This window comes from Physella acuta, unplaced genomic scaffold (genome assembly GCF_028476545.2).
Source record: "Physella acuta isolate Inbredline_101_S28 unplaced genomic scaffold, ASM2847654v3 ptg001066l, whole genome shotgun sequence".
In the NCBI taxonomy this organism is placed as follows: Eukaryota; Metazoa; Mollusca; class Gastropoda; family Physidae; genus Physella; species Physella acuta.
In genome coordinates this window covers 71,959-93,908 of record NW_026732583.1, presented here as the reverse complement: position 1 = coordinate 93,908, position 21,950 = coordinate 71,959, and the positions used below count along the sequence as shown (strand labels likewise).

Genomic DNA, 21,950 nt, shown 5'->3' with positions numbered 1-21,950 from the left:
AATCATATCAATATAATCGATAGTTGAAATCAGCATGACGTCACTTCAGTATTCAGCAATCTTTCTCAACGCGTCTAAAAAAAGTAAAATAAAATGAGCACTTGAATGGGATTAAGCCTTACAAAATTTGTTTACTTTAAAAAAAAAAACGTCATAAATTTTCAAGTGAACCCAGGCTACCCTTGCTTATATCCTCGACCGTTCAGGTTAAAGCCAGATTGTTGTAGTCGCGGTCTGTGATTTTATTTGCTTTGCTTATCGGCTCGATTACATAAAGTAATTATGTTTATAAGAGCACGTCGTTCGGGGGCTTCTACTGCAACCATGGCTTGCAGGCTGGGATAACAGGTTCAACTTTATATAACAACAGGGGCTGGTTTATATACAGGCTGGGATAATAGGTTCAACTTTATATAACAACAGGGGCTGATTTATATACAGGCTGGGATAATAGGTTCAACTTTATATAACAACAGGGGCTGATTTATATACAGGCTGGGATAATAGGTTCAACTTTATATAACAGGGGCTGATTTATATACAGGCTGGGATAACAGGTTCAACTTTATATAACAACAGGGGCTGGTTTATATACAGGCTGGAATAATAGGTTCAACTTTATATAACAGGGGCTGATTTATATACAGGCTGGGATAATAAGTTCAACTTTATATAACAACAGGAGCTGATTTATATATAGGCTGTGATAACAGGTTCAACTTTATGTAACAACAGGGGCTGATTTATATACAGGCTGGGATAGTAGGTTCAACTTTATATAACATCAGGAGCTGATTTATATGTAGGCTGGGATAACAGGTTCAACTTTATATAACAACAGGGGCTGATTTATATACAGGTTGGGATAATAGGTTCAACTTTATATAACAGGGGCTGATTTATATACAGGCTGGGATAATAGGTTCAACTTTATATAACATCAGGAGCTGATTTATATATAGGCTGGGATAACAGGTTCAACTTTATATAACAACAGGGGCTGATTTATATACAGGCTGGGATAATAGGTTCAACTTTATATAACAGGGGCTGATTTATATACAGGCTGGGATAATAAGTTCAACTTTATATAACAACAGGGGCTGGTTTATATACAGGCTGGGATAATAGGTTCAACTTTATATAACAACAGGGGCTGGTTTATATACAGGCTGGGATAACAGGTTCAACTTTATATAACAACAGGGGCTGATTTATATACAGGCTGGGATAATAGGTTCAACTTTATATAACATCAGGAGCTGATTTATATATAGGCTGGGATAACAGGTTCAACTTTATATAACAACAGGGGCTGATTTATATACAGGCTGGGATAACAGGTTCAACTTTATATAACAACAGGGGCTGATTTATATACAGGCTGGGATTTCTGGGAATCAACAGGTTCAACTTTATATAACGTGGGATTTCTGGGGAACAACAAATTCTACTTGGTTCCAGTGGCGGAACTAGAAAAAAAGGGCCACCCCGCAAAAATTTTTTTAGGCCCCCCCACCCATATATATATATATATATATATATATATATATATATATATATATATATATATATATATATATATATATATATATATATATATATATATATATATATATATATACATATATTTATAAACACAAAATACGAACAGAGCATAAGATGCTCATTGCTGACCTGTTCAGGTTTTTTAAAAAAAAATGGTTTTTTTTTTTTTAATTAAAACAAATTACTACATGTCATGTGTGTAAGTGCTTTAGTGTTTTGAGAAAATCAGTTTTCATTTTATCTGTTATGGATTCACCTAACATCTATCTGGCCAAAAGTATATAAAACATAAAATCTTTGTAGAAGTAATGGTGTCTCGTGTTGTGAATATTTTTATGTTTTTTTGTATTTATATTATTAATTTTAAATACATTTCCTTTTTATACAAGTTCATTCTTTAGAAAGTATTTTATGAAAAAATATTTAGTAAGAGAAGTAATTGCTTTTTAATTTGTTTAGTACAATTCTATTAATAGGAGCTTATGAGCACCCCAATTTGACTATTTTAAAAGGGAAAGAAGTCATGGAAGTGGTTTGAACGTTTCCTTATCTTTGTTAAGTTTAATTGTAGAGGAGAGAGGACTTGGCTTTCACAGTGGTTTAAAAAGAAAGGGAAAAAGAATATACAAGAATATATGGTGTCTATAGAATAAAGATAATCAAACCGCAGCTATGGTAATCGCTTTACAAAACAAACATCAAGTCAAAAATTGCAAGAAAATTAGATTTTTTAACTATAATAAAAACTATTAGGGTCGGCCGTGGGCCCCTAAATGGCGTGGCCCCCCCCCCCCCCCGCATTGCGGGGTCTGGCGGCACTGTAGTTCCGCCCCTGCTTGGTTCAACATTCTCCACTTTATTTCTCGGTCTCATGTCAGTAGGTAGTCATTGATTAGATCCTGCCGTTTGTAGGTCGTCATCAAGTCCATCGTACACTAGGACAAAAGTTCTCTGATTTTAAGCTCTTTAACATGTTATATGGACAATTTTTATCAGATAAAAATTAGGCCACAAGACAATATTAATAGGTATTATGTTCAATTGTTTTGTGTCAATGAAGGTAATCGCTATCTTTTAAAACACCGGCAACAGTTGGTCTATTAACTTGGAAGATTATCACGTGTTGATGTGAAACATCGCATCTAAAATATACAAATTTGGACATTACTCAATGTTTAAATCACACCTCCTTTAAATTAAAATTAAAAGCGGGAGTGATCTCCCCTAAAATTTCTCGATATAGGCTGCTTATATGGGGGATGGCAACTCGGGAAAAGACATGATTTTTAATAAAATTAATCACTTAAACTTTAAAAAATAGAATAGAATGTAGAAGAACAAAGAATTGCGCATCAAGTGAATTTTGATAAATCTGGATTTAGACTTGTTGCCCGATGAAGATAAGTCCCTTTTACTCCGTATACGATGAAGTGCTGAGGTGTAAAGCGGTGAATACTGTTAAAATTATCTAAAGGTTCGAATGGTCTCCCTGTAGTCACGTGAACTCCTCTATGACGTCATTGTATCTTGGTCCGGAATCCCTGACGTCAAACAAATCCGTTTGCTGGTAAACTGGTCCAGTACTTGCTGGACAAACTTGGACGTCTCGCGGAGCAAGTCGTGTTTAGAGATTCGCCCGTTTGTCAACGTTAGCGTGGGCCTGTCACAGCCGGGCTAGTCTTACCAGGACAGATGGACCTAATGTAACTGGACACATGGACCGAATGTAACTGGACACATGGACCGAATGTAACTGGACACATGGACCTAATGTAACTGGGCACATGGATCTAATGTAACTGGACACATGGACCTAATGTAGCAGGACACATGGACCTAATGTAACTGGACACATGGACCTAATGTAACTGGACACATGGACCTAATGTAACTGGACACATGGACCGAATGTAACTGGACACATGGACCTAATGTAGCTGGACACATGGACCTAATGTAACAGGACTCATGGACCTAATGTAACAGGACACATGCACCTAATGTAGCTGGACACATGGACCTAATGTAAGTGGACACATGGACCTAATGTAACTGGACACATGGACCTAATGTAGCTGGACACATGGACCTAATGTAGCTGGACACATGGACCTAATGTAACTGGACACATGGACCTAATGTAACTGGACACATGGACCTAATGTAGCAGGACACATGGACCTAATGTAACTGGGCACATGGACCTAATGTAAGTGGACACATGGACCTAATGTAAGTGGACACATGGACCTAATGTAACTGGACACATGGATCTAATGTAACTGGACACATGGACCTAATGCAAGTGGACACATGGACCTGATGTAAGTGGACACATGGACCTAATGTAAGTGGACACATGGACCTAATGTAACTGGACACATGGATCTAATGTAACTGGACACATGGACCTAATGTAAGTGGACACATGGACCTAATGTAAGTGGACACATGGACCTAATGTAACTGGACACATGGATCTAATGTAACTGGACACATGGACCTAATGTAAGTGGACACATGGACCTAATGTAACTGGACACATGGACCTAATGTAACTGGACACATGGACCTAATGTAGCTGGACACATGGACCTAATACTGGACACATGGACCAAATGTAACTGGACACATGGACCTAATGCAAGTGGACACATGGACCTGATGTAAGTGGACACATGGACCTAATGAAAGTGGACACATGGACCTAATGTAACTGGACACATGGACCTAATGTAGCTGGACACATGGACCTAATACTGGACACATGGACCAGCCCTAAATGGACACATGGACCTAATACTGGACACATGGCCCAGCCCTAACTAGACACACTGACCAACCTTAATTGGACACAGACCAAGCCTACACATAGGTGATCCCTACTCGGACCCAGGGTGTAACCTTTACCAACACCAAAAACTAGTACATTATTATCTCCTAGACCAAATTGTTAATGTGATAGCTAGCTACCAAAAACTAGTACATTATTATCTCCTAGACCAAATTGTTAATGTGATAGCTCAAAGCTAAGGCGTATCAAATATTGAACAAATTTCTTCTTTTTGAAACTTCAAAATCACATCAATTAAAATCAATTTCTGTTTTAAAAAGTGTAATAGAGATTTGATATTCAAAGTTCAGAAATCGATGTATTCATAAAACCTTTTTCTTATTGCTAAGCTAGTCATTTTGTAAGATGGACAATTTAATCTAACAATTATTTATAAAAAAATGTCAGTATATACTAGCTGACTCTGAATGTCAGTATAAACTAGCTGACTCTGAATGTCAGTATAAACTAGCTGACTCTGAATGTCAGTATAAACTAGCTGACTCTGAATGTCAGTATAAACTAGCTGACTCTGAATGTCAGTATAAACTAGCTGACTCTGAATGTCAGTAAAACTAGCTGACTCTGAATGTCAGTATAAACTAGCTGACTCTGAATGTCATTATAAACTAGCTGACTCTGAATGTCAGTATAAACTAGCTGACTCTGAATGTCAGTATAAACTAGCTGACTCTGAATGTCAGTAAAACTAGCTGACTCTGAATGTCAGTATAAACTAGCTGACTCTGAATGTCAGTATAAACTAGCTGACTCTGAATGTCAGTATAAACTAGCTGACTCTGAATGTCAGTATAAACTAGCTGACTCTGAATGTCAGTATAAACTAGCTGACTCTGAATGTCAGTATAAACTAGCTGACTCGGAATGTCAGTATAAACTAGCTGACTCTGAATGTCAGCATAAACTAGCTGACTCTGAATGTCAGTATAAACTAGCTGACTCTGAATGTCAGCATAAACTAGCTGACTGTGAATGTCACTATAAACTAGCAGACTCTGAATCAGAGTTTCTTCCAGGCATCTCTTCGGGGGGGGGGGGACGAAGTCCCCCCGAAAAATGTTTACTGCCCCCCCCCCCCCGAACGAAATGAAAATTATATAATTTATATAGAAAATATATACTTTTAACAGTGAAAGTCTACCGCCCCCCCCCCCCCCCCCCGAAAATTTCAAGTGCCCCCCCCCCCCGGAGAAAAAAAGTCTGGAAGAAACACTGCTCTGAATGTCAGTATAAACTAGCTGACTCTGAATGTCAGTATAAACTAGCTGACTCTGAATGTCAGTATAAACTAGCTGACTCTGAATGTCAGGTCAGGAAGGTTGTGTTTATCAACGCTGTTTGAGCCATTTGTGTGCCGGCCATTGTTACAAGGGAGGCAATTCACACAACAAATACAAAACTGCGCCCATTTTCTATCAATAACAAAACAAAGCGTTTGATTCAAATAATTCTTAAAAAAAAACCACACGACGAAACACCTGCTTTGTGATAGAGCATTAGCCATGTCCCTCCCCACGGTGAACTTAATAACACGGTAACACTGAGTTCTCGGCAGGCGGCCACATCAGGGGGGCGGGGGGGGGGGGGGGGGGGGGAGGTCCGTGAGTACGTTCAAGTTCCTACTCGAACAGATTAGGCTGTCTCTCTTCACAAATGTGTGGGTCCATTATTGTCAGGATTTCAATTAATCGCTGCGTGAAATAATTATATATATATATATATATATATATATATATATATATATATATATATATATATATATATATATATATATATATATATATGTATATATATATATATATATATATATATATATATATATATATATATATATATATATATATATATATATATATATATATATATATATATTATAAATATATAAATATATATATATATATATATATATATATATATATATATATATATATATATATATATATATATAAATATAAATTATATATATATATATATATATATATATATATATATATATATATATATATATATATATATATTTATATATATATATTTATATATATGTGTGTATTTATATAGGATAAACCCACATACCCTGACACATATATGATAGTTAACGGAGTTTATTTAAATCCACAGCCCTAGGGCTGAGGAATCCTATAGCATAAAGATTAGCCTAATTTCTTATTCGACCCCGCCCTCTTGCCCAGTTCAATTCGTGACTTTGTATTCAAATGTTCCAACATGCATGCGTGGTAATGTTGGTGAGGTCATCCATGGACTTAACCGTCCGTTGGTCACACACGATTGGCGCCTCATTATTCATGCATGTTACTTCAGGTGATTAGTTCAAGCCCGTGGTGTTGCATTAATGAGGAATGGGGTTTTATGAGGAATAGGGTTTTGATGAGGAGCGGGGTTTCATTAAGTCGCTGGTACAAAGAGTCTCTGTGGTGGGTTAAGAACAGTCTGGTTCTTATTGGCGACTTGATTCTGACGAAAATTGGCTGTGAAAATAAAGCCGATTTTATATTTAACACTTTCAGACATGCTCGTTGATTAAAAAAAAAAATTACGATGAAGTATAACCTACGCCTGCTAAGGGAATTCATGACTTGATGTCAGACCCCGACTTTCTTGCTGGTCTTTGTCCTCAGTTCTTGTCCATCCCCTGCTCTCTTGATTGCTGTCTATTAATTATTCTCATCACTGTTTCTTCCGGGCATCTCTTCGGCAGGACAGAGCCCCCCTCCCGCCCCAGCCCCCCGCGAAGAAAGTCTATCCCCCCCCTCCCCCCAGAACAAAATATAATTTATATAGAAGATATACACTTTTACAAGTGTCCACCCCGGAAATTTTAGTCCGCCCCCAAAAATTTCAAGTGCCCCCCCCCCCTCTTCCGGAGAAAAAAGTAAGAAAACTGGTGTCTGCCTGTCTATCCCTTGCTCTCATGAATACCTGTAGGGTGCCATTAACCCCGTAGTGTAGGACGCCATAGTGTAGGGCACCATTAAACCCGTAGTGTAGGGCAGTGGCGTAGGCAGGGGGGGGTTAGGGTGGGTCATAACCCTCTCCATAGACCCCTCGGTATATATATATAAAGTATGAGGGGGGTGCAAATCGAAAGTTTGAGGGGGGGGGGGTGCAAATCAAAAGTCTGAGGGGGGGGGGGGGTGTAAATCGAAAGTTCGTCCCCGGGTAAAAATTGGAACCCCCCCCCCCCCTTGAGACGATCCTGGCTACACCACTGGTGTAGGTTGCCATTAAACCCATAGTGTAGGGTGCCATTAAACCCGTAGTGTAGGGCGCCATTAAACCCGTAAAGCAGGGCGCCATTAAACCCGTAGTGTAGGGTGCCATTAAACCCGTAGTGTAGGGTGCCATAGTGTAGGGTGCCATTAAACCCGTAGTGTAGGGTGCCATTAAACCCGTAGTGTAGGGTGCCATAGTGTAGGGTGCCATTAAACCCGTAGTGTAGGGTGCCATTAAACCCGTAGTGTAGGGCGCCATTAAACCCGTAAAGCAGGGCGCCATTAAACCCGTAGTGTAGGGTGTCATTAAACCCGTAGTGTAGGGTGCCATTAAACCAGTAGTGTAGGGTGCCATAGTGTAGGGTGCCATTAAACCCGTAGTGTAGGGTGCCATTAAACCCGTAGTGTAGGGTGCCATAGTGTAGGGTGCCATTAAACCCGTAGTGTAGGGTGCCATTAAACCCGTAGTGTAGGGTGCCATAGTGTAGGGTGCCATTAAACCCGTAGTGTAGGGTGCCATTAAACCCGTAGTGTAGGGCGCCATTAAACCCGTAAAGCAGGGCGCCATTAAACCCGTAGTGTAGGGTGTCATTAAACCCGTAGTGTAGGGTGCCATTAAACCAGTAGTGTAGGGTGCCATAGTGTAGGGTGTCATAGTGTAGGGTGCCATCTAACCCGTAGTGTAGGGTGCCATTAAACCCGTAGTGTAGGGTGCCATAGTGTAGGGTGCCATAGTGTAGGGTGCCATAGTGTAGGGTGCCATAGTGTAGGGTGCCATTAAACCCGTAGTGTAGGGTGCCATAGTGTAGGGTGTCATTAAACCCGTAATGTAGGGTGCCATAGTGTAGGGTGCCATTAAACCAGTAGTATAGGGTGCCATAGTGTAGGGTGCCACTAAACCCGTAGTGTAGGGTGCCATTAAACCCGTAGTGTAGGGCGCCATTAAACCCATAGTGTAGGGTGCCATTAAACCCGTAGTGTAGGGTGCCATAGTGTAGGGTGCCATTAAACCCGTAGTGTAGGGTGCCATAGTGTAGGGTGCCATAGTGTAGGGTGTCATTAAACCAGCAGTGTAGGGCGCCACTAAACCCGTAATGAAGAGTGCCAGAAAACCAAACAACTCAGACGGTACCAGACAAACATGACAATCTCGTCCATCCCGGGCAGGTAGTACCACGGACTTAGGGCCTACGTGTTTGATTTAATAGCCCCATAAACCTGGCTCGGACTAGGTAGACAAATATTGGAACAGTGGCGTAAACATACCCTCTTGTCGGCGCTTGAACTAACATTAAGCAACAGCACTTTAGTTTTAAAGAAAAGGGCCTTAACTCTGATAGGACATTTCGTATTTTGTACCGGACAGGACAACATTTGTTTCTGTATGTAAATTCTAGTGAGAGGGTGGAAATTCCGAAACAGCTAAAACAGCGCATGAACACGAAAACAAGTTTTAAACCGGGAATTCCCAGCGTAGGAAGGATAACTCTATTCTACAACAATGTTATGTACGTATCATGTTTTTTGTGGGCGCATGGCCTCCCTTGTCTTTTGGGAACTTCTGTACGTCTTATCTTCCCCTGATTTGTAACCTGCGCAGATCGCAATTTTGGTAAATGTTTACTAAAAGACGTATTTGTAGGAAGTTTTCAGTAATGATCAATTTTTAAAAAAAACGACATCTTATCAATTATCTTTTTAATCATAATATAGCAATTGTTAGGTTGTATTTGAGTTTTAAAAGTGTATATAACATGATCCACTTTTTAACTTTATAATTTTTCAAACTATTATTTTTGTTCACACAAATAAACAAACAAACAAGCAGATAAAAAAGGTCTAGTAGTATTTGTTGGTCGAAATAACAATGGGATTTTTAAAAAGGATTTATATATATATATATATATATATATATATATATATATATATATATATATATATATACATATATACATATATGCATATATACATATACACGCAAACAGCAAATGGGTATGGGAGTAAATAAGTAAATAAGGTGGTGGGGGGGGGGGTCACCCCGTATAGAGCCCTGCTGCCATGTCGCCTAACACCTCAGTGCTAATCCCAGCCACATAATGAAAGCAATGTAAGCGTCTTGTGCCTTTTCTCGCTGGCAGAAATCGTGTGGCAGCAACAAGATACCCTGCTCGTCTGTGGCAGACATTTTTTTTTACATGAGGATCTATCCCACTTCATCTAGACAATTTTTTACACGACTATCTATCCCACTTCATCTAGACATTTTTACACGACTATCTATCCCACTTCATCTAGACATTTTTACACGACTATCTATCCCACTTCATCTAGACATTTTTTACACGACTATCTATCCCACTTCATCTAGACATTTTTTACACGACTATCTATCCCACTTCATCTAGACATTTTTACACGACTATCTATCCCACTTCATCTAGACATTTTTTACACGACTATCTATCCCACTTCATCTAGACATTTTTACACGACTATCTATCCCACTTCATCTAGACATTTTTTACACGACTATCTATCCCACTTCATCTAGACATTTTTACACGACTATCTATCCCACTTCATCTAGACATTTTTTACACGACTATCTATCCCACTTCATCTAGACATTTTTACACGACTATCTATCCCACTTCATCTAGACATTTTTACACGACTATCTATCCCACTTCATCTAAACATTTTTACACGACTATCTATCCCACTTCATCTAGACATTTTTACACGACTATCTATCCCACTTCATCTAGACAATTTTTTACACGAATATCTGTCCCACTTCATCTAGACATTTTTACACGACTATCTATCCCACTTCCCCTAGACATTTTTACACGACTATCTATCCCATTTCATCTAGACATTTTTACACGACTATCTATCCCACTTCATCTAGACATTTTTACACGACTATCTATCCCACTTCATCTAGACATTTTTTACACGACTATCTATCCCATTTCATCTAGACATTTTTACACGACTATCTATCCCACTTCATCTAGACATTTTTACACGACTATCTATCCCACTTCCCCTAGACATTTTTACACGACTATCTATCCCACTTCATCTAGACAATTTTTTACACGAATATCTGTCCCACTTCATCTAGACATTTTTTACACGACTATCTATCCCACTTCATCTAGACATTTTTACACGACTATCTATCCAACTTCATCTAGACATTTTTACACGACTATCTATCCCACTTCATCTACACATTTTTACACGACTATCTATCCAACTTCCACTAGACATTTTTACACGACTATCTATCCCACTTCATCTAGACAATTTTTTACACGAATATCTGTCCCACTTCATCTAGACATTTTTTACACGACTATCTATCCCACTTCATCTAGACATTTTTACTCGACTATCTATCACACTTCATCTAGACTTTTTAACACGACTATCTATCCCACTTCATCTAGACATTTTTACACGACTATCTATCCCACTTCATCTAGGCATTTTTTTATACGACCATCTATCCCACTTCATCTAGACATTATTACACGACTATCTATCCCACTTCATCTAGACATTTTTACACGACTATCTATCCCACTTCATCTAGACATTTTTACACGACTATCTATCCCACTTCATCTAGACATTTTTACACGACTATCTATCCCACTTCATCTAGACATTTTTACACGACTATCTATCCCACTTCATCTAGACATTTTTACACGACTATCTATCCCACTTCATCTAGACATTTTTACACGACTATCTATCCCACTTCATCTAGACAATTTTTTACACGAATATCTGTCCCACTTCATCTAGACATTTTTTACACGACTATCTATCCCACTTCATCTAGACATTTTTACACGACTATCTATCCCACTTCATCTAGACTTTTTTACACGACTATCTATCCCACTTCATCTAGACATTTTTACACGACTATCTATCCCACTTCATCTAGACATTTTTACACGACTATCTATCCCACTTCATCTAGGCATTTTTTTATACGACCATCTATCCCACTTCATCTAGACATTATTACACGACTATCTATCCCACTTCATCTAGACATTTTTACACGACTATCTATCCCACTTCATCTAGACATTTTTACACGACTATCTATCCCACTTCATCTAGACATTTTTACACGACTATCTATCCCACTTCATCTAGACATTTTTACACGACTATCTATCCCACTACATCTAGACATTTTTACACGACTATCTATCCCACTTCATCTAGACATTTTTACACGACTATCTATCCCACTTCATCTAGACATTTTTACACGACTATCTATCCCACTTCATCTAGACATTTTTACACGACTATCTATCCCACTTCATCTAGACAATTTTTTACACGAATATCTGTCCCACTTCATCTAGACATTTTTTACACGACTATCTATCCCACTTCATCTAGACATTTTTACACGACTATCTATCCCACTTCATCTAGACATTTTTACACGACTATCTATCCCACTTCATCTAGACATTTTTTACACGACTATCTATCCCACTTCATCTAGACATTTTTACACGACTATCTATCCCACTTCATCTAGACAATTTTTTACACGAATATCTGTCCCACTTCATCTAGACATTTTTTACACGACTATCTATCCCACTTCATCTAGACATTTTTACACGACTATCTATCCCACTTCATCTAGACATTTTTACACGACTATCTATCCCACTTCATCTAGACATTTTTACACGACTATCTATCCCACTTCATCTAGACATTTTTACACGACTATCTATCCCACTTCATCTAGACATTTTTACACGACTATCTATCCCACTTCATCTAGACATTTTTACACGACTATCTATCCCACTTCATCTAGACATTTTTACACGACTATCTATCCCACTTCATCTAGACATTTTTACACGACTATCTATCCCACTTCATCTAGACATTTTTACACGACTATCTATCCCACTTCATCTAGACAATTTTTTACACGAATATCTGTCCCACTTCATCTAGACATTTTTTACACGACTATCTATCCCACTTCATCTAGACAATTTTTTACACGAATATCTGTCCCACTTCATCTAGACATTTTTTACACGACTATCTATCCCACTTCATCTAGACATTTTTACACGACTATCTATCCCACTTCATCTAGACATTTTTACACGACTATCTATCCCACTTCATCTAGACATTTTTTTTACAGGAGTATTTACCCGACAATTAAATCTAACATGACAGGCCCAACACTTCAGCCGTGGGTTACCTTTAGTATTCGAAATAAATGAGACATGATAATTTTAATCGATTGGCCGTATTCACGTATATGTATAGTGGTAATCGATACTTGAGCCCTAAACATGACATGAACACTAGCTCAATCCCCTGAACTTATTAGTCTAGACAGGGCCGGACTTCTTCATATCATTATAATTGTATGCAATTGGTTAAGGCTTATTGTAAGTTATAGTTGCACTTTTTGCAGCTTTTATGATAATATTTAAAACTTGTTTGCTGCTTTGTTTTGATTGAAATATATTGCTAGTTGTATGCGTTAAATGGTTTATGTGACGGGCATATAGCAGAAAACACGCCACATAATACAGACAGAAATAGGTACCATAGTCTCCCCGTAGCGTAGACTTCAAGCAAATGTACACGATATAACAACATGGCGATATATTGCTGATTCCATGAGGTCGGCGTGAGTGGGTAGAGAATCATAAACTCACTAAACACACAGCCACATACACATTGTCATTACTCACTACACACAACCACATACACATTGTCATAACTCACCACATACAACCACATACACATTGTCATAACTCACCACACACAACCACATACACATTGTCATAACTCACCACACACAACCACATACACATTGTCATAACTCACCACACACAACCACATACACATTGTCATAACTCACTACACACAACCACATAATCAATAACTCACTACACACAACCACTTACACATTGTCATAACTCACTACACACAACCACATACACATTGTCATAACTCACCACATACAACCACATAAACATTGTCATAACTCACTACACACAACCACATACACATTGTCATTACTCACTACACACAACCACATACACATTGTCATAACTCACCACACACAACCACATACACATTGTCATAACTCACTACACACAACCACATAATCAATAACTCACTACACACAACCACTTACACATTGTCATAACTCACTACACACAACCACATACACATTGTCATAACTCACTACACACAACCACTTACACATTGTCATAACTCACTACACACAACCACATACACATTGTCATAACTCACTACACACAACCACATAATCATAAACTCACTACACACAACCACATAATCAATAGTTCACTATACACAGCCATATACACATTTCCAAGACCTTTTACGGCCGTCTCATTCTGCCTTTATTACAATCTATCCACATTATAAAAGAATATTTTTATACCCTACAAAAAAAAATTACTTTAAAATAAAATATTTTTATCATCCACTCACTTGACGTATTTATGAGCATTTTTGTAGGCACGTCGTAGACTAACTTAGTTCTACGATTCACCTTCATGCCGCACTAGTCCGTATATTCACACAGCGATACACAGATATCGCTTTGTTATTTATAACGCTTTGATAAAAATAGAGCCATTCTTATAACAGCCACCGGTCCATGCTATTAGATTTTTTTAGTGTGATTTATGCTGCCTTTATGACCCGAGTTTGGGAAAACCCGTCGTCATTAATTCCAAGTCATTGTATTATGATCTAGCGTCAGGAAAAATTTAACGGAGAACTCATATAATGAAACCTATTCATAGGTCGTTGTGTAACTTCTTCAATCTCAGCTAGTATGCCACTACATCTTGTTCGTTTGGTATCTGGGATAAAATCATCAGAGTACCCCTTCAGTGTTACTATTTGCCCTTACTAGTACCCCTTCATTGTTACTATTTGCCCTTACTAGTACATATTCAGTGTTACTATTTGCCCTTACTAGTACATATTCATTGTTACTATTTGTCCTTACTAGTACACCTTCAGTGTTACTATTGCCCTTACTAGTACACCCTTATTGTTACTATTTGCCCTTACTAGTACCCCTTCATTGTTACTATTTGCCCTTACTAGTACCCCTTCATTGTTACTATTTGCCCTTACTAGTACCCCTTCAATGTTACTATTTGCCCTTACATGTCTAAAATCGTAAGGCTGTTGTGAAATGGCCCTGAAATATTCAGCGTTACCTTTGATATTGCGCCGTGCATATGGCCCCTAACATACGCTTGAGACAACAGTGCCCTACTTACGGCTAGGCTATTTTTAGCTTGCTGCGCCATTAAGACGTTATCTTAACGGTAGTTGTGATTTCAAGTTGATTCGAATCTTTCCACTTCAATCATTTTAATCTTCCCACATCAACCAGTTCGACATGTGCACTAGATGGCAGTTTTTAATCCAAATCAAATCAGTTCAACTATATATATACATATATATATATATATATATATATATATATATATATATATATATATATATATATATATATATATATATATATATATAATACCCCCGCACCCACGACTTTGCAACACTAACGTTAACTTTGGTTGCATCACAATCAACTGTATGTCCCTTCATGACTATTTTATTTTTGTTCTAGACATTTAACGTATTAAAGTTTTAATTTCTTTAGAAACAGCTGTTTTACCTTCGAAATTTTTAATTACTTTTTTCAGTTATTAAATCCGTTTGATTATATGATTGATGAAGGCCCATATCATCGCTTTTAAAAATATATAATCCAATAAATATACAATCCATATTTAAATTATTCAGGTAATAAAATATGCCCCAATCCAAATACTAGGAGGTTTACCGTATATATTTTAAATATAATAAATTACGGCATAAAATCTTGACATTTTTCCCGTGTGTAGAAATGTCACTGTTATTGTCCAATCGTGTATTCATGAACATTCTTGCACATATTTATCACCCCCCGCTTTTCACCCAGGGATCACGCAACTAGCCAGATTTTACGCTGCCCTCTTTAATTGCTGAACATGGGTTGCCATTTTGGCATTATAGTTATCAAAAAAAACTATGGCTAAATTTATAAGTGTGGTAATGTTGCTAACACTAGATAGGGCCTTACATGTATTATAAAAATTCAATAGACAATTAGAAGTTAAGTTAGCATTCCTTTAAAAATATATCAGCATTTGAGTATATCACGTCCAATAGCCATAAAATAATATAAACGACACGGTTTTTCGTTTATCTGGCAAGTACTAAAAAAGGGAAGTGAACTCTTGCATTAAGCTAACTGGGACTTAATGAGACGATAGTCATACACATACACTATGTGATTTTTATTTTACCCTGTCAAAATGTATTTATAGTTCACTGGATGGTTGTCACCTTACTTTTTAAAGAGGTTTGCATAAAAAAATATATATTTATTGAACCTAAAAAAAAATGTTCATGCATTAATTATCCTATTGAATAATTTAAAGATATTGTCAATAAAATGCAACCTAGTCTAATGTCGAAAGGTTACCCCAGAAAAAGATTACATAACCGATACTCATGGGTTCCCAATCGACCTTGACCTAGAGTTTATTGAAACCACGAGACAGTTAATGTTTTTTCTGCACACAGTCCTTCACGGTTGGCGGGCTGTTTGTTTAGGCGGTGTTAGGCCAACACGGCCCGGTGTGCTTGTTGACAACTTCGGCTCCCGGTGTTTGTTTCAAATGTTACCGGTACATTTTTACATTACGCTGTCTCTTCATGCGATTGAACATCGGAGTTGCACTACGCGCAAAAAATAATTTTTAAATTGAACAGCTACTCATGTTACTTATTTTCTTAAAATAATCTAAAAAAAAGGCACACACAAACAAACAACCCAAAACACACACACAAAACAACAAAAAAAAACATGTAGTTTCAGGTTTCTCTTCAATTTATAACCAAAATAGTAACGGTGCACTCCAGTACTTGTGATACGAAAATCAAGTTGATAAACCCTTAGTGCGTGCAACTAAAGATGTTCTAGACTCTAGACCGTGTAGGCTTAGATATTTAATACTTGTATAGTCTACACTGTATCGCTGTGTGCTTTATGATATACTTTAAAAATTGTTTTGTTTAGAAAATACAGATTTAGCCAATGGACTTGGAGGGTTAAGGATTTCTTAGCTAATTTCGCTCCCCTGGTAGCTTCCATTCCGCAACATAGAGTTATCTCCCCGCCTACAACTTCAGTATTTTCATCACACACTCTTTTTTTTTTTAAATACGCCCCTGCCTGCTGTGAAACTGTCAGCCAATCAGAATGCTCCATGTAGCGATGACAGCGCGTGAGAACACGTCGCGAGATGGTGTTGACAGAGATACGTCATATTTCGTGTAATGATGGGTTTGGGTGGCTCAATATCAGCGGGTTCACGGCTTAGTGTCTAAAGAAGAAATCACAAAGAAGGATTTGGGCATAATTTGGGTGGGCTCTATTTAAGTCGGCCATTGATGCGATCGGAGGTTGTTACAGGAATAGCGCTGTTTTACGAACTGGCTTTAAGTATTTTTATAATATTAACTTTATAGAAAAGCTAATGAAAAAAAATCAGAAGGGTGAAAGTATTTGTAGCTAAGCCATTACAAATTGATTCTTTAAACTGTGTTACATAACATACAAAAATACATTTATAAATTATCCAATCATACTCATAAAGGCTTTAATTATAATTAATGTTAAATACGTAAAAATACGTAAAACGATGTAAGACGTTCAATCATGTCTTAAGAGACTGTTCCACAATACACTCTTGTCTCAAAAAACTGTTCCATTCCACTATACCCTCTTGTCTTAATGCCGGTCGGATATACACCAATGTCTTAAGACAGATCACAAACTGCCGTGTGTAGCCACTCCACTAGACCCACACACCAGCTAATGTTAGATCAGGGGCCGATACGTTCGGCCACGCTCCAATCAGCCTGAGAAAATGCGAAACTTTAATGACGCCTGGGATATCATTTATTCAAAGGCGTGATTACGTACAAGGATATCTGTCACAATTCAATGACGCCGATAAGCAGGTCATACGATGGGTCTAAAACTGTTGAATATCTTTAAACAGGATCTTGGAGATGTGTTTGGTCTAAAACTGTTGAGTGTAAAAATGATGTTTGAGATGTGTTTGGTCTAAAACTGTTGAGTGTCTTTAAACATGATGTTGGAGAAGTGTTTGGTCTAAAACTGTTGAGTGTAAACATGATGTTGGAGATGTGTTTGGTCTAAAACTGTTGAGTGTAAACATGATGTTGGAGATGTGTTTGGTCTAAAACAAGGTCCCGTGTTTCTCTAGGACGTTCTCTATAAGCTGTGTTTTCGCCGTCCCGTATTGGGCCCCTTACGAAACACAAGCCTCACACCAAACCTGACTGTTTCAAACATGTGTTCGAGTTTGGTTTGTCCCTCAGCTTTCTATCTGCAATTACTAAAAAGTTGATCTAAAGCAGAAATCACCCCCCCCCCCCCTCCCCTTTCCATATCACCACACACACGCAAGCTACCATATTACCATAAATATCTGTTGTGTAACGTGTGTCCTACACAGTTGTGTAACTTGTGTCCTGTACAGTTGTGTAACTTGTGTCCTGCACAGTTGTGTAACTTGTGTCCTATACAGTTGTGTAACTTGTGTCCTGCACAGTTGTGTAACTTGTGTCCTGTACAGTTGTGTAACTTGTGTCCTGCACAGTTGTGTAACTTGTGTCCTACACAGTTGTGTAACTTGTGTCCTATACAGTTGTGTAACTTGTGTCCTGCACAGTTGTGTAACTTGTGTCCTATACAGTTGTGTAACTTGTGTCCTGCACAGTTGTGTAACTTGTGTCCTGTACAGTTGTGTAACTTGTGTCCTACACAGTTGTGTAACTTGTGTCCTGTACAGTTGTGTAACGTGTGTCCTACACAGTTGTGTAACTTTTTTATGCCCATGTTTGATGAGCTCCCCCTCAGGCTCAGCTAACTTGACCCCCGGGCTTAGAGAGATGACCCTCAAAAAGGTTTGACGGTGGTGTGTGTGTGGGGGGGGGGGGGGTGTTCAAAGCTGGGGGGGGGGGGGAGGGAAGGATGAACCATTGACACTACAAAATGACCCAAGCGGCGTTAAACTTTATTGTTGCAAATTATATTCTTTCCTAATGGGTCACGTGATTTCATCAAATCTCTTAACCGTTGTTTGCTTGTTGTTTTTTTTTCTTTATTTCTATTTTTACAAAAGATGCAGCGTCCTACTCCTCAATAGAATAGAGTTTTACCAAGCAAGTAAAGACTTATTTGTAACAGTCAGTCTATGCATGATATCATTCATAATCACTTTAATAAGGCTGATGTTAATCATAGACAATCAACCAACTGATGTTACTAATAGACAATCAACCAAATGATCTTACGGAAAGAAAATAATGGTTATCATAAATTGTGATACTCATTCAAGATTTCCACTTGCGAAGTTGCGTAAACTCTGAGACCTGCCTAGATTCGAACCCAGAGCCACAGCATGAAATACTTGCATTCTTTCGATCAACCACTTGAGTGACTAGACGAAACTGTTTCTGGGCAATCAAAGTTAGCCGACGTGAGTTGGGAATGGGGGGGGGGGGGTTAAATTATTCACGTGGTAGTAGACGTGCAGCAAATATTTCATCACCTTAATGACTTGACCGGGGGGGGGGGGGGGGTCTTCACTTGGCACACACACCTCAAGTCCTTTCTTCTTACAATTAGCAGCAGCGTGCCAGCAGACGACATACTCTCCCCTTGTTTGCCAGGTCTAGCCTGGCGTCCCGTGATTGCGTAGCAACGGTTTAAGCTCCTATAAATTATCTCCATTACTCAGCGTCTACAAATTAACTCCCTTATTCGTGTCTAAAAATTAACTACCTTACTCAGCGTCTACAAATTAACTCCCTTACTCAGCGTCTACAAATTAACTCCCTTATTCATGTATAAAAATTAAATACCTTACTCAGCGTCTACAAATTAACTCCCTTACTCAGCGTCTACAAATTAACTCCCTTACTCAGCGTCTACAAATTAACTCCCTTATTCGTGTCTAAAAATTAACTACCTTACTCAGCGTCTACAAATTAACTCCCTTACTCAGCGTCTACAAATTAACTCCCTTATTCATGTATAAAAATTAAATACCTTACTCAGCGTCTACAAATTAACTCCCTTACTCAGCGTCTACAAATTAACTCCCTTACTCAGCGTCTACAAATTAACTCCCTTACTCAGCGTCTACAAATTAACTCCCTTACTCAGCGTCTACAAATTAACTCCCTTACTCAGCGTCTACAAATTAACTCCCTTACTCAGCGTCTACAAATTAACTCCCTTACTCAGCGTCTACAAATTAACTATCTTACTCATCGTCTACAAATTAACTCCCTTACTCATTGTTTATAAATTAACTCCCTTACTCAGCATCTACAAATTAACTCCCTTACTCATCGTCTACAAATTAACTCCCTTACTCAGAATCTACAAATTACCTCCCTTGCTCAGCGCTGCATAAACTCGACGCCATTCTCTGTAGCAATCAAGGGCCATCACTGTGTGGGCCTTTTGTGCGAGAGAAAAGCACGTCTGCCGTGAAGAGATTGCATAAAAAAGTCAGACACGGAGATTTACTTGTGATAGAGAGTTGCGAAATCTGTAAATACAAGTGTGTCAATGCTGAAACAAAAGCCAGCGTGTAGCACTGTAAGGAAAAGCTACCATCGTGTGGGAAATCATGGCTACACTGCTACATCTACATTCGTTAGGCAGACGCTTCTCGGGGTATCAAAATTTAGGAAACAATAAATGGCGAGAACGGATTGTGGGGAGTGGGGAGTTGTGGCCGCCTCCAAAATAAAACCAACCTTTTGTTGACTATCTAACAATCAACATCCCACCTCATTTTAAAAGACATGAAAGGTTAGATTAACCAGACGCAATCAGAACTTAGCTAGTTACATAACCAGACACAATCAGAACTTAACTAGTTACATAACCAGACACAATCAAAACTTATCTAACTAAAGAGCTCAGCTACCCTTTCTTTCACCGAGTTCCCAGAAATTGTCAAGTGTTAGGTGTAACACATTTGACACCTCATTGAGAAGGGTGGTAAAGAAAACTCCACGAACTGTCCTGTTAAGTCAAGTATAAAAGGTTTAAAGTCTAGAGTCATAACTCTCCCATTGTGAGTTGGTAAATCAATTATTCAAGGTTTAGAGTCTAAACCTTTCATTATAAGACTGTCACCTAGTGTAGCGCTGATGAGAGAAGAGACCCAGAACCTCCCTTCCACCCCCCCCCCCCCCCCCCCGCTTCTCCCGACCCAACTCTTCAATAGCTACTTTCCCAAGATCACACCAGGTACTTTTGTTGATGTTGTAGAACAAAGTTACAAATATTTTTTCCCCCAACACATCTTGGTCCATCTGTCATTGTGAAGTTCTCGTATCGTATTCCACGTTAGGATATGAATACACAAGAGGTGTTACACCTTAGGAATGCTACTCGCTAGAGGTGTTGCAGTCCTAATGTGCTAAATGCTGGAAGTGATAAACGTCTAATGTTGTATTTGTACACGAATGTTGACGTCTAATGTTGTATTTGTACACGAATGTTGACGTCTAATGTTGTACTTGTACACGAATGTTGGTTTGTAAATTAAACCTCAATGTTTATAGAAGGGAGATGGAAGACAATGACCAAATTGCAAAATGTTCAATAGGAGACTCTAGCGTGAGCCAGCCAAAGCTCAGATTAATTACATAAGGGTGGGGGTGGGGGTGGGGGGTGGAAATCCCAACTTAATTAGACGTGGTCTAGACTTTATTAAGCGTGGTCACAACATACTTAGCCATGGTCACCACTTCATTAGACGGGTCACAACTTAATAAGCCTGCTACGGCTTAATTAGACATCGTCACGACTTAATTATCCATTGTCACGACTTAATTAGTCGCAAATTAATTAGACATGGTCACCACTTAATTAGACGGGTCACAACTTAATTGGCTTGTATTTGCTTGATAAGACATTGTCACAGCTTAATTAGACAGGGTCACCACTTAATTAGCTAGTAACGGCTTAATTAGACATTGTCACCACTTAATTAGCCAGGGTGACAACGTAATTAGTCAAATTTATTTAGCCAAGGTTACGATCCAATTAGGCAGGGTCATGAGTT

General features: G+C 38.4%; 2 protein-coding genes across 2 annotated transcripts in view; one reads left to right on the top strand and one right to left on the bottom strand.

Annotated features, from left to right (window-relative positions):
- LOC131955454 (uncharacterized) overlaps positions 1–21,950 on the top strand; it is a 49,069-nt gene that overhangs the window by 6,179 nt on the left and 20,940 nt on the right. The gene's annotated exons all lie outside the window — the stretch shown is intronic.
- Positions 6,806–20,294, bottom strand: LOC131955430 (uncharacterized). Its single transcript, XM_059319540.1, has 3 exons — positions 20,260–20,294; positions 7,643–8,715; positions 6,806–6,888 (listed from the first exon to the last, which is right to left on the bottom strand). The coding sequence occupies exons 1-3, from the start codon at positions 20,292–20,294 to the stop codon at positions 6,806–6,808; spliced, it is 1,191 nt and encodes a 396-aa protein (XP_059175523.1).